At 31.7% G+C, this 15349-nt stretch overlaps 1 protein-coding gene across 1 annotated transcript; it reads left to right on the top strand.

Annotated features, from left to right (window-relative positions):
* The first annotated feature begins 14556 nt into the window (after window positions 1-14556).
* Window positions 14557-15036, top strand: LOC114424105. The gene has a single exon (XM_028390969.1). It carries the CDS (start codon window positions 14557-14559, stop codon window positions 15034-15036), a length of 480 nt encoding a protein of 159 aa, XP_028246770.1.
* Window positions 15037-15349: the final 313 nt, after the last annotated feature.

Genomic DNA, 15349 nt, shown 5'->3' with positions numbered 1-15349 from the left:
ATTGTTTCTTTCAAATTGGTTTAACTCTTCCTGCATAGCTATTATCCAATGTTCATCAATTATGGATTCTTTCAAATTTTTAGGTTCAATCATAGAAACAAAAGCCATATTATTGCATATATCTTTAAGAGAATGTCTAGTGGTTACCCCTTTTGATATATCACCAATGATGTTGTCAAGAGGATGATGTCTAGAAGCTCTCCATTCTCTTAGAAGATCATTTGTTTTGATTTCATCAATTTGAGAATCTTCATTATTTCCATCTCTTTTTCCTTTGTGATTTTCTCCAAGAATATGCATGTCTTCTAATGATTCTGAAATCTCATCTAGTGTATCTTTTCTTTGCAAAATTGCATTAGATTCATCAAAAGAAACATGAATGGATTCTTCAATAATCATAGTTCTTTTGTTATATATTCTAAATGCTTTACTTTGCAATGAATAGCCAAGAAAAAATACCTTCATCGGATTTAGCATCAAACTTTCCTAAATTATCTTTGCCATTGTTTAGCACAAAACATTTACATCCAAATACATGAAGATGTGAAATGTTAGGTTTTCTTCCATTATATAACTCATATGGAGTTTTCTTTAAGATGGGTCTTATTAAAGCTCTATTCATGATGTAACATGCACCTTAGTATTCATAGCTTCAGCCCAAAAATATTTTGGAAGAAATATATCATTTAGTAAAGTTCTAGCAATTTCTTCTAAGGATCTATTTTTCCTCTCAACAACTCCATTTTTCCCTAGGTTTTTCTATGGTTGTATTTCCTGCCACCATAGTGGGGATGTAAGGTCCAATTTCTATGGCTTCCCAGATATTCAGATCTATAGCCTCTATAAAATTTGCATGCGGGTTTTCCAATAATGGTAACCCACACCATTAAAAATAGGAGGCCTATTTAGAGAATTCCCTTGGGGAAATAAATAGTTTGATGAAGCCATTATTCTTGAAGTTTCTAAACTTTATACAAGAATGAGGCTCTGATACCACTTGTTAGACAAGTGGCCTCAGTATCTTAAGAAGGGGGAGGGGGGGTTGAATTAAGATACAAAAATTTTCCTAATTAAAATTTAATTCTCTTTTTGGATTAACAATGCACCCTTAATATGAATTACTCAAAGAACAATTCAAAAATAAACTTCTTTAATGTAAAAGATAAATTGCAATAATTAAAAGAAGTTTAAGGGAAGAGAGAATGCAAACTCAGTTTTTATACTGGTTCTCGGCCACACCCTGTGCCTACGTGCAGTCCCCAAGCAACCCTCTTGAGATTTCTACTATCTTGTAAAATGCCTTTTACAAAGTCTGAACCACACAGGGACAACCCTTTCCTTGTGTTCAGAAATCCTTACATCTTAAGAGACCCACAGTCCCTTAATCAATCTCTTTGAATAAGAAGAAGAAGAAGTTTCTCTCTTTAAGAGAAGGATATTACAATTGAAGATCAATCAAGATTCCTTATTGAATATACAAGTGTTTGACTAAGGAATCTTTTTGAGAGGATAAGACATTTCAGTTCAGAAAAAACTCTCTGAGGAATTTCGTAACCCAAGTCACCTATTTATAGGCCTTTGATGGCCATTCAAAAATCTCTTAAACATATGTAACTCTTGGGAGTTATTTTCCAAAAGAGTTATTTTCTGAAGAGTTGTGACTTTTGGGACTTGAAATTTGAATTTTAAGTTCTGGTAATCGATTACACACAAGATGTAATCGATTACAGGATTTGAAATTTAAATTCAAATTTCTAAAGATTGTTATAAAACGTTTAAAACTTTTGGTAATTGATTACAAGTCTTGTGTAATCGATTATAGGCTTTTAAAAACATTCAAAATTTTAAGAACATTTCAGAAACTACTTTGGCCACTGGTAATCAATTACCAGAGAGTAAATACCATATTTTTGAAATTTCAAAAAACTTTTTGGAAAATGTCCTTTGGCCAAACCTTTTGCATCATCAAGTAAAGAATGTTGTCTAAGACTCTAAGGACTAACTTCATCATTTATCTTGAATTTCTGAGTCCTTGACTTGTATTAAACTTGAGAAGTGCTTATCTTGTGGCATCATCAAAACTTCATATTAAGTATGCTTCTACAATTTTGCTAGGATTTCCAATCGTTATAGAGAAGAAGAAGAGATTGTAGCCTCCATTTTACTGTCAACGTGCGAGACTAATTCTCTCTGCAAAAACATTTTTTTGAAAATCCTAACGGTGAGAATGTGTGAAAATGAGCTCTAGAGGTGGTGTCCAAATTTCACGATGCTCCAATGGTTAACGAGTCGGGGATCGTAGTTTTACTGAGACATGTTTGGGTGTATGCAGGAAAAGAGAAAGCTCAGTGCGAGGGACCTTTCTTCCACCATAGACATTATATCAAAATGGTAGGTGTGTGCAAAATTAAGTTCCAAACCTGGTGTTCAAATTTCACAATGATCCAACAGTTAACGAGTTCAGAATCGTCGTTTTACTGAGACAGGTTTGAGTGTATGTGGGAAAAAGAGAGGGTTTTGGAAAAAGAAGAAGGAAAAATGGATTTAAGAGGAAGAGAAAGCGTAGAGACGTGTCGTAAATGTAAAAAGTGACCTATTACGTCTCTATTTATAGCTAGGATACTCTTGGCCTATTATTTACTCTATTTTTCTTTATTTTATCATTTTATATAAAGAAAATCTATTTTAGTCCCTATTAAATGAATAAATAAAATATTTTTTTTTTCTAAAAACATATACTTATTTTATTTACCTTAAAACTATTATTTTAATTAATAAAACTATCTCTCTTATTTATTTAATTACAAAAGGCTCATTATTTTCCGAAATTTCTATTTATTTTAAATAAAATCATTTTTAATTTATTTTATGAATTACATTTTCGATTGATCCTTGGATCAACATAAGGTTCTCTTTGGCCTTTTGGAATCCCTCTCAAGCCTGAATCAATATTTTCCGATCTTATTATGTCGAAGACTCTATTTCAGTAATATCAACAATATGTTAACTAAGTAATTGATGAGCTTCGAAGGCATGGTTAAAAAAAATTAAGAAATGATTATATCTCCTTACGAAGCTCATCAACAACTCAGTCATTAAAATTGAATACTTCATTAATTACTTGTTAAAGTTGAGACTTATAATATGGATTTGAGAGGGAATCTTCAAGGTTTTGATCGAAGTCATCCTTCAAAATTTTGCCACAACTTCATGAAAATGTATGAGCGACCTGTTGTGGCCAGATTTACAAGCTTTCAATAACATCAAATCAAAAAACCAAACATCAATAAAGGTGAATGGATCAACATTTGTTGGATTTGTTTCTCCTTGAATGTTTTCTACATGCATAACTAGAGATTTTTTTTTACAATAGCTACAATAAACTCGAAATATAATTAGATTCAATGATCGAAGCGAAGAGAATTGGGTAGTTGTATTCTTAATGTTTATGTACCTTGATCAATAAGTGGTTCATTTGTCTCGACAATCGGAATAGTAACAATAACAGCAAAAGGTTTTATGAATAAAGGCTTTTCTTGTTTAATTGGAGTGTGTTGAGAAGCCTCATGATGGAAAGGAATATTAGGGTTCGAGTCAACCTTGATAGTATTTTCCTGAACCATTGGTTCTGGAGGTGCTAGTTGTTTTGATGGAGATGATTCACTATGACTTTGAGCATCCTCTTCTTCCTATATTTGAATATGTTTTTTGTTTTAAATAAAACATATCTAGTTTAAATTGATTCTTAATAATCAAACCAAAATAATGAAAATGATTAAGATGTAAAAATTATTTACCTATTGGTTCTTTATTCACACTCTTTGTGTTTGAATTAACAACAAGAGTGTCTTGAGTTTCTTCTCCCTATCAAAATGTAACAATTGATTATATCCTCATCTTGCAATGAAGAGACAGTAGGACCTTGAGAAGAATAGAGATCCATTATATCCTTATCCTGTAATGAAGAGAGCCAAGACTTATCCTTCAGTATTCTATTCGAAAGATGTATCTCGAGAAGTTTCTAGATCTAGAACGTGTGAAATAAGTTTTCCTTAAAGATTACTAGCGAAATTTTGTCTATGGTTTTCCAAAAAATGACGTATATTGTTTTAAAATTTTGTTATCTAAAAGATGAAAGTTAAGAAGAGATAAAAAAAAAATCAAATACTTTTTCTTGATCTTTTCTGAAGGGGTTTCTTTAATCGAAGAACTAATGGGCATGTCTTCGTCAAATTCATCTGGTTCATTTGAAATTTTAGTCTTGTTGGACTGAGAGACAGTAGACGGAAATATTATAAAATTTTTTTGATTATGCAAATTCAAAAATGAGATATATCGAAATTGAATGAGTCAAACCTTGGATGGTTTTTGGAACTTGGGTGGTTTTGGTGGAAGTTTCACTTGATCATCATTCTTGGTACTGGTGGTTTTCTTTGATACCTGTTGTAGAGTTAATTGTATTAATAGAAAAATCAATATCAACAAAATATAATTCATTAAGAAATTCAAAATACTTTATTTCCTGTGTTGCTAGAGGAAGGAGTTTTTCTCTTTTGAGAAGATTTTTGCAAACTCCCTTGATCATTATCCTCCCAATCTTCATTATCACCTTGGTGGGGGATTTGGATAGGGATAACTGAAACTGAAATAAAAAACATTAAAATATTCAGCTAGGATTATTTCAAATACTTTAATATGACAAAAATGAAATTTATCATTTATTTGTTTGGTTTCAATTTCTACACATTCTTATGGTATTATTCCTCTTCGATAATGAAGGTAGTCCCCAAGGTAAATTTTGGCAAAAGTAGTTTTTTGAGAAGAAGGAGTGTTTTTAAGTTTATACATGGCTAAAAATGGTAATAGTTCTCGAACCCTAGGAGGATTTCGAAAACTTTTACTTAGACCAAAACAAGCTTTTGGAAAGAGTAGAATATTTTTTGGACAATATTGAGAAAATTTGGTGTTTCCTTTTGGGTTAATGACTCTGCCATTGGCTTTGTTTTTCTCCATTTTTTTCTAAGGCCAAATACTACTTCTCGAGAAGTGGCTTTAGGGCAACTTAGGTGATAACAAATATGATAAAAAAAAATTTGAAGTGAATAATTTCAACAGATAATTCGTGTTTAACTTTACTCCTTTTGCTAGTGTCCTTCACAGAACCACAAGATTTGAGTAGTTTCTCTAAGCAAGTCATGACAAATACAGGTCTCTAAGAGTAATACTTTGTCCACCATAAATAAAAATTGTGTGTGCTTAAGAAACAATTCTCGAAGGGATATGGTTGAAATTGTAACTTCACTTTATAAATGCCATTTATAATGACTTTGGGAATCAAAGATTTATCTCCAGAAATTCGAGAAGGTGTAATCTTCTTTTGATATACGGGTACTAGAAGGAGTTGACATAGACCAAATTGATAAGGGTAAAACCTTACGTCTTTTGAAGTAGTTCCAACAAAAATGATATCTTAAGTCAGAAACTACTCCAAATTTCAACTAAATCTGACTGTTGACCATGAGTTTCACAAAGAAATCTTTGATTTAACCATTATGGTCCTACCAAATTTGTAGTAAAAAAAAGGTGCTAAATTTTTGTTGAAACTATCAAAATTGAGAAAAGCCTTAATATACTTGTTGTAGCATTCATATGTACAAAATTATCTACTAGGAGTCAGGAATGTCAATCGAGCTCCTTCAATTTTTAGATCAAGATCATAAAAAATATTCCTTTTAGGAGTTATGTGATCGGCTAGAATGACATTCAACCATAATTGCACAATCCATAAGAGTTCAACAATATGTTTCATTTTCCCTGGAGTATCCATAATTTTGACAGCTTCGCCCATTACCTTGCAAACAAAAGCTAGTAAAAACTTCATCAAAGACCTCTTCGGTGTCTTTTGCATTCTTTTCGATAAAAGCACCATAATACTTAACACTAAAGTCTATATCTACTTCCCTCCTTTGATTTGATTTTCAATTAAAACTAAAGCATAGGTTTTACCCAAAGGTTTGAGGCCAATTATCGCAGCTATGTCCATTAAGGTTAAAGTAACTAGACCACAAGGAAACTCCAAAGCATGCAGGCTACGATTCCAGAACAAGAAGGAGGCCATTAACATAGGCATATCTAAACTAACAATATCATATTCACTTAGTTGAATCAAGTCATAGATGCTTATGTTTTTCCAATGTCGGGATTTTTTAGTTTCAACATGAGTAAGCCAACTAAAAAATGTTTTCCTATCTTTAGGAGAGGAAGCTATAAAAATTCCATTTTTTACCTTCAGAAAGTCACTCCTAATAGTTTCTTTGTGAATTATAGGATGTTCATTCTTGTAGATAGGAAACCAATTGCTAATAGCTTCATAGTCTAGTGTAAGGCGGTAAGGACATGCAAAGCAAATGTTTTGAGTGTTTAAAGAGGTTGGGAATAGTACCTGGGTTTCCCACACCTTCTTGCATTCTTCTTCATGCCCTAGAATGAGAATAAACTCAAGGCCCTTATCCATTGTTGTCATTGTCAATGATGGTATTGACAACGGTGTGCTTCTCTCAATGTTAGCAAAAATGTCTTGATCAATGGAGAGTTGTGTTATGAAGAGGAGACCATTGAGGAGGATGAAGAAGGATTGGAAGAAGATTACTTAAGTGCAGATAATGGAAGTCTATAAGTTAAGGATTACAAAGAGTAGCAGTAAGAGCTCAAAGGAAAGGTTTGGTTTTTATATATAAGGTTTTAGAGATAAAATAAAATTCAAAATTTGAATAATTAAACGTCCTTTTGAATTAATAATGATATTAGTATGACACATTAATAGGGATAGGCAATTATGGCTGCAATAAAGGTAATCATGCTTATATTGTTAAGCATGAAAATCGCAACCATGATTGGATTATGTTCTCAAGGATATTTAATGATATGCTATGCTTTAATTAAGCAAAATATTAAAATAACCTCAAAATAATTCATACAAAAACACTATGTTCTCTAATGATAGTACTCAAACACATTATTTTTGGGGGGCATCTATTACCTTTGTTATATAAAATTTGTTTAAGTTATGGAACTTATATAATTTTGATGAACTTGTTTTGGTGGAAAACGAATAGCGTGTTAAAGAATGATCAACATTTGGAGTAAAATTCGAGAAACTGTATTACTCATCGAAAGAATTCATTTTGATAAAAAATAATATTTTTTACGACTCTATTAAAGCACATGTTTAATTTAAAAGTGCTAAGAAGCAAGACCATTTCAAATTTCAAAATATCAATTGAAGCAGTTATGGAAGAAGTTATATGAAGTCATCAAGTAACATTAGATTTTTGTATTTAGAAATACTATTGTATATTGTCAAAATCATAGAATTCAACTAATAGTATTAGAAGTTTATAAATAAGACCTTTGACTACCACTTTTCGGTAGATTAAATCATTATCACTTAAACTCCTAAGCATCGACAACGCCACACATTGAAATTGGCTACTGGTTCAGAAGGTGATCATGTATGCATTCATTCTCACTTTTAATGAATTTATGTTTCTTTACTTTATTGCATTTCTCTAAACTCTTAACTTTTTCAATCCCCATTTCTTTGCAAAACCTTTACTATTCCAATCTATATTTCTTATAATTATTATCCAAATCAACTTTCATATCGAAAATACTATAATAAAATCTACTTAAGTTTTATCTTACAAATCATTATATGACACAATTATAATTATCTATGGATATTTTTATTGAAATCACTATCACCATATGTATTAAATATTAGACAATTCTCTAATAAGTTGAAAACTATGAAATTGCTTGTTTTATTAAAAAGAACGTACAATCGAGAATGAATTTTATGTCTCATCCTTAAATATTTATTTGTTAATAGAATCACTTAGTGAAAATTACTCTTTTATAATAATAAATTTTTTTCGAAGAATAAGTACAATTTCCACGATTAGCACTTACACAAATTCATTGAATTTTGTGGTGTCTCATATTTTTAGAGAAACTGTTGATTGTTGGATGATAAGACAATAGAGATAGGGTGGAAGACAATATTGGTTGTCTAGTCTAGTACTTTTGTCTTACAATATTGGATCATCCAGTCACTTAGAAGGGAACATTCAATCTGATGGTTCACTAACATATGTTGTGTTATAAATGTTTTCAGCTAGACAATTAGTGGTTTTCTCCTTTATAAGAAGTTTTGTATTATGGATTTAAAGAGCTAGAAAGTGCTTTGAACCCCTTCATTAGAACTATGTTGATTAACAATAAACTAACACTTTGTGTGATATCTCTTTTCTCCTTCTATCATTTGAAATTTCCTATCTGAATAAAATTTCTCGAATCTTTCCTAACAAATTGGTATCTAGAACTTCAACTCAAGATCAGTTCTGTATTTATTTCATGGCAGATCAAATCATTAGTGATCAGCCATTCTGTTTGTTATCTGATTGTGTTGTGTCTTCAAGATTCTGTCAAGATGATGGTCCACATAATCAAGATTGAGAAATTCACAAGAAAGAATAGGTTCAGCCTTTGGTGCATCATGATAAGAGCCTTGTTAAAATAATAGTGCATTTGGGCTCCTCTCTCTGGTCAACCGTCAAAGATTGATAAGTCAGTGCTTGAGTTACAAAAGGAAAAGACACATTCACTAACTCTCTTATCTCTGTTTGATAAGGTTCTTTATGAAGTTTCTAAATAACTTACTCTTGTTAGGCCTTGGCTTAAATAGAAGAAAATTTTGATAAAGAAATTAATTAATTTGAGCTACTTAAAGGCAGACAACGTTGTTTGGCCTTTGAATGAGGGAAGGGGTGCCATTGAAGGAACATCTTGATGAGCTAAACTTTATTCTAATAGAGCTACGTGACATTGATGTAAAAATGGAAGACAAAGATCTAACAATGATTTTGTTAGCCTTTCTTCCTCCTTCCTATAAGAATTTTGTGAGTCCTCTTAGTGTAGACAAGAACTCCTTTACACTTAGTCTCTATTCTAGAGAGCTTCAACTAAAGGCGTATGGGAATGGTGATGAAGCCTCTACGTCTAGATTATTAGTGAATGATTTTGCTAAAAGGCGGAAGAAGAACAAAGGCAAAGGTGGCAAGAAAAGCAAAGTTGATCCTAAGGACATTTGCAATTACTGCAAATAATCGAGTCATTCGAAGTAAGATTGTCCAAAGAAAGATTTTGTTGTTAATCAAGTTCAGAAATGCTCCTCATTAAAAAATGACTTAGTTCTAGTTGTTAGTGAACAACTATAGTAACACTCTGAACAATAGGTGTTGGACTCAAGTTATTCTTATCATATGTGTCCACACAGACATTGGTTTGTGACATATGAGAAGAAGTCTAGTGGCAACATCTGTAGAAGCAAGGCTTCATGGTGAATGTGATTCAAAGGTGTTTTGATGATAACAATAATGACAACAAAAGATGATGACAAAGGTGATGAACAAAAAGCTCAAAGATCAAAGAACAACTCAAGTGAATCAAGAACAAGTCAAGAGTTCAAGATTCAAGATTCAAGATCTCAAGAATCAAGATCAAGATTCAAGACTCAAGATTCAAGAATGAAGAAAAGACTCAATCAAGATAAGTATTAAAAAGTTTTTTTTTCAAAACTTTGAATAACACATGAGTTTTTGAAAAAACCTTTACCAAAGAGTTTTTACTCTCTGATAATCGATTACCATATTATTGTAATCGATTACCAGTAGCAAAATGAGTTTGAAAAAGTTTTCAAACTGAATTTACAATGTTCCAATTATTTTCAAAAGGTTGTAATCGATTACAATGTTTTGGTAATCGATTACCAACGCCCTTGAACGTTGAAATTCAAATTCAAAGGTGAAGAGTCACATCCTTTCACTTAAAAGCTTTGTGTAATCGATTACACTAATTTGGTAATCGATTACCAGTGACTATTTCTGATAAATCAAAAGATGTAAGTCTTCAAAAAGGTTTTTGACTTTTTCAAATTGGTTTTAAGTTTTTCTAAAAGTTATAACTCTTCTGAATGGTCTTGTTGACCAGACATGGAGAGTCTATAAAAGCAAGGCTTTGTTTTGCATTTCAAAAAAATCTTTAACACTTATTTCATACAATCCTTTACAAGCCTTGAATCTCTTTGAAACTTCTTCTTCTTCTTTGTACCAAAAGCTTTCTGAAGTTTTCTGGTTTTCTAAACTTTGAAAACTTGTGCTATTCATCCTTTTCATTATCTTCTCCCTTTGCCAAAAAAAATTCGCCAAGGACTAACCGCCTGAATTCTTTTTGTGTCTCTTTTCTCCCTTTTCCAAAAGAACAAAGGACTAACCGCCCGAATTCTTTTGTGTCTCCCTTCTCCCTTGTCAAAGAATTCAAAATGACACAGTCTGAGAATTCTTTTGATTCTTCCCTTTCCCTAATACAAAAGTGTTCAAAGGACTAACCGCCTGAGAATTCTTTTGTATCCCCATTCACAAAGTATCAAAGGTTTAACAACCTGAGATCTTTGTCTCAACACATTGGAGGGTACATCCTTTGTGGTACAAGTAGAGGGTACATCTACTTGGGTTTGACTAAGAACAAGAGAGGGTACATCTCTTGTGGATCAGTTCTAGTGGAGGGTACATCCACTAGGTTCAAAGAGAACAAGGGAGGGTACATCCCTTGTGGATCTTTGCTTGTAAAAGGATTTTTACAAGGTTGAAAGAAATTTCAAGGACCGCAGGTCGCTTGGGGACTGGATGTAGGCACAGGTTGTTGCTGAACCAGTATAAAAACTTTTGTGTGTTTGTTTCCTTCTTCCCTACTCTTTTACTTTCCGCTGTGCATTTAATTTCCGCTTTTACTTTCTGTTAAGTTTCTCTTCTACTCCTCATTCTTTTAACAATTTAGTAAAAGCCTTAGAAGAGTAATTTTTTAATTAGTAAAGGTTTAGGAATAATTAATTCAACCCCCCTTCTTAATTATTCTGAGGCCACTCGATCCAACAACATCCTCATAGGTAACAATGCTCCTTATAAGTTTGTCGATGTAGGTTCTATACAAATCAAAATACATGATGGTGTTGTTAGAACCTTAATTGAAGTCTGTCACATTCTAGAGCTTATGAAAAATCTTGTATCTATAGGTGCCATGGATTCAAAAGGTTTTTCTTGTTGGGTTGAAGATAGAGTTATGAAAGTCATAGGGAAAGGGAAGTTTGTGGTAATGTAGGTGACCAAGCAAGGAAATTTGTATATCCTTTAGGGGTCCACTATGACAGGCTTTGTCTCTCCTGTTTCACTATCTAGGAGTCATGCGTCCAATGGCTCATCCACTGATAATTCTCTATGGCATTTGCGTATGGGCCACATGAGTGAAAAAGGTATATATATTTTAAGCAAGCGAGGCTTACTTGGAAATCATAAGGTGGAATCTCTTCAACTTTGTAAGGATTGCATCTATGAGAAACAACAATGGATGAAGTTCTCAAAGGTTGTGCACATAACAAAGGCCATTTTGGACTACGTCCATTCTAACTATTGGGGGCCTTTGAGAGTTCCATCACTGGGAGGGCAAGGTATTTCCTCTCCATCATCGATGGTTACTCCATAATGACATGGGTACTCATGATAAAACAAAAATATGAAGCTTTCAAAATTTTCAAGGATTGGACAAGTCTTATGAAGAATCAGACAAGAAAGACAGTAAAGTGTCTTAGGACTGACAATGTCTTGAAATTTTGTTCTATTGAATTCAATGAATTTTGAAGAGATAAAGGCATAACAATACAACATATTGTACATTATACCCCATAACAAAATAGAGTAGTTGAAAAATGAACATGACCTTGTATGAAAAGGTCGGATGCATGTTATCCAATTCAGGTTTGAATAGAAGTTTCTGGGCAAGGCAAATAGCACAACATGCTATCTCGTGAATCATTCATGGCCCACTACCATAAACTTTAAAACCCTTGTTGAGGTATGGTCTAACAAACCAGCTAAACACTTAATGTTGAAGGTGTTTGGATGTTCATCATACTATCACGTAAGTGAAGGTAAGTTGTGTTAGGAATAAATTTGCATGCCCATGATCCAAGTCATTATGTAATCAATTCTAATTTTAATAATAAAGTATTATTTTATTTTCATTGTCATATTTCACTATTTGATTAAATGGTCCATTTGATAATATCCTTGATTAAAATTAAAGACTTGTTATTATAATAGAGATTATGATAATGAAAAACAAGTTTGTTCTAATTTTAATCTAAACTGTTCTTGATCATAGGATTATTGTAAATAGGATATCAATAATCCGGATAGATTAATATATATGTGATAGTATTTATTGGATAAATATTAATAATCTCATTTATTAATTTGCATATATAGATGAGTCACATGTTGATGTGATCATTGAACTGACTCAATTGAAATTTTCTTATGGTTAAAATTTACCATAAAATGTTAATAGAAAATTCTCAAGAAGAGATATAATAGCATTCTTTAACTTGAGATTATCATAGTAATTAATAGATTATTTGTCATATTTTGATTCCGGACACCTAATGCTTTAGAGCACTTGTTGAATGGATATTGGATATGATTAAATACCTGTAGAATTAATGATTAATCAAGAAGGAATTCATCAGCTCTTGGTAATGAGTTTGAGCTCAATGAATAAAATTATATCCTGGCTAGGAAAATTAAATGAAAGAAGAAATGAGTTTCTTAAGTCATTATGAGTTAACTCAAAAGGGTTTGCCAATAATACCATACTCTAGAGTTAACCCAGAGCTGTAAAGATGGAAGAAATTATTACACTACTCTTCTAATGGTTCTTGAAAGTAAAATGCTACTTCATGTTATCCGGACGTTAAGGAGTGTTGCTAGACGCCTACCTTGATTAGTATATTAATTTGATTAATATATTACCGGCTTAGTATTGAACCTAAGGGGTCACACACAAACGAGTGTTCTAATCTCTATTAAAAAAATTATTTTAATATTTGATGATTAATTAAATTAGAGAATTTAATATGATCAAATGATTAATTGATTTCAAAAAGGTGGAATATTATTATATTTTTGCTAGCACTAAAAATATAAATAATATGAAAGATTTGGTGAAAGAAGAGAAACAAACATGTAATATTTAGTATTTGGAATTTGGGTTGAAAAGGTGGCTAAATACAAGTTTGACTTGGTCAATTATTATTTCAATTTTAATTGCTAAATGGTTAGCAATAAAAGGTAACAAGAAATAATATAGCGTAAAATCAATAATGATTTTGATTTGATTAGAAATTTGGTATCTTTAGCGTGCCATAAATAGAGCCTTAGGCTGCACGTTGAAACGATCCCAATGTCACTTCTCTATTCTTTTTTTTCCACTTGTCAAAGTTGTTGACGAAGAGAGGTCAGTCTCGGTGTGGATACACGTAAAGTTTTCACACTATTGAAGAATTTTTATGCTTCAAGAGCTCATCAACATGTACACTTTTTAATATGTCATCTGTTTATAATATAATTTAAATATAAAATAGATCCTTTTATTTCGCAATGTGTATTTTTTGAACACCCAGTTTTCCTACAATTGGTATCAGAGCATGGTTCTTTTGTATTTAAATTATATTTAACAAAATTTGAAAAAGTTTCAATTTTTATTTTCTTACACGTAATGCTGCCTCTTATGATTGCATGATTACATTGTCAAATCAAATTAATTTTTTTTGTGCAATTTGTAATCTTGTTACGTGGATGTTGTTTTGAATCGGTGGAATGTTTGCAATTGGTTGTTAATACGGTGTTTGATTTGCTGGAGATGTTCCATATCATATATGTTGGTATTTTTATATAAGGGAGAATAAATTTTTATTTTATTTTATTTGGATTCCTTTTAAAAGATTAAACCTTTCCTTCAATTTTGAGCAATTTGTTATTAATTATTTTATTTCAAATTGCTAGATATTAATTTAATGGAAATACGCTGGATTAGGATATGTGATATCAAAGAGGTATGCACTTCAAGCATATTAAATTGTTATATTATTTGAGAGAGAAAAAAATTATGCTATGTGCATAATTATATAATTGTTATATATCTAAATGATAAATATGTTGGTCATCTGATTTAGCTTACATATTAAATTGTTTAATCATAAGGAACGATCTGATTACTAGGGGACTTATAGAGAAAAAAAGATAAATTGAGACATATGATGTAATTTTTTTTAATGATTAATAATAAGGAACGACCTGACGAACAGGAGACTTATAATTAATAATTATTTTTTGTGCAATTTTTTTTCCGCATAAGATGCATGTTTTTGAAATTAATTATATATTGAGCGCCTAGACAACCTAGGGAAGTATTAAAATTAATTTATTGATATCAATAGGATTCGCCTGACAACCAGGAACTTATGTGATATGATATTTCTTATTTTGATTTGAAAATGTATATTATTCATTGTCTTAGAATGTGTATGAGAAACAACTTGATAACCAAGTGGCTTGCTCACAATTTTTTAAGAGGCTTTATGAGATCGTCAAACATCTTAAGAAGATGTATGATGGTCAAAGCAGGACGACTAGATTTCAGTTATCTAAGGCCCTGTTTAGATCCTCACTTGCTGCAAATGAAAAGGTTGAACCCCATGTTCTTAAGATAATTGGTCTCATAGAACAACTTGAGAAGTTGGGGTGCACTCTTGGGAAAGAGCTTTCTCAAGATTTGATTCTGCAATCACATTCTGATTCATTTTCACAATTTATTGTGAATTTCAACATGAATAAGATGAGTTGTGACTTGCATGAGATGCTTAATCTGCTAATTGATTATGAGAATCAAATTGCTTCTGAGAAGAAGAAAGGAATTGTCATGGTAGTTGGCAAGAGCTCCAAGAAGAAAGGCAAAGTACCAAAAAGGAAGCATCTTGGACCTAAGGGTGGTATGACCAAACCCAAGAACACAAGGAACAAGATTGACCAAACTAATGCTAAATGTTTCTTCTGTAAGGAGAAAGGTCAATGGAAGAGGAATTGAAAGAAGTATCTTGATTTTTTGAAAAACAAGAAACAAGGTAAGACATTAATGAAAAATGTTTTCATGATTTCTTTAATTGTCACTGATTCTTCAATGTGGGCATTAGATACAGGCATTAGTTTTAATATTTGTAATACGTTACAGGGACTACAGATAACTAGATGGTTGAAGAAAGGAGAAATAAATCTACAAGTAGGGAATGGAGCAAATGTTGTCGTCTGAGCTTTAGGATCAGTTTCTTAAATAATGCCTACTGGCAAAGTACTAGTATTAGAAGATTGTTATTATGTTCCAAAATTTATTTCAAACATTA

This window comes from Glycine soja, chromosome 8 (genome assembly GCF_004193775.1).
Source record: "Glycine soja cultivar W05 chromosome 8, ASM419377v2, whole genome shotgun sequence".
NCBI classification, from domain to species: domain Eukaryota; kingdom Viridiplantae; phylum Streptophyta; class Magnoliopsida; order Fabales; family Fabaceae; genus Glycine; species Glycine soja.
This window is presented reverse-complemented; position numbering and strand designations above follow the sequence as displayed.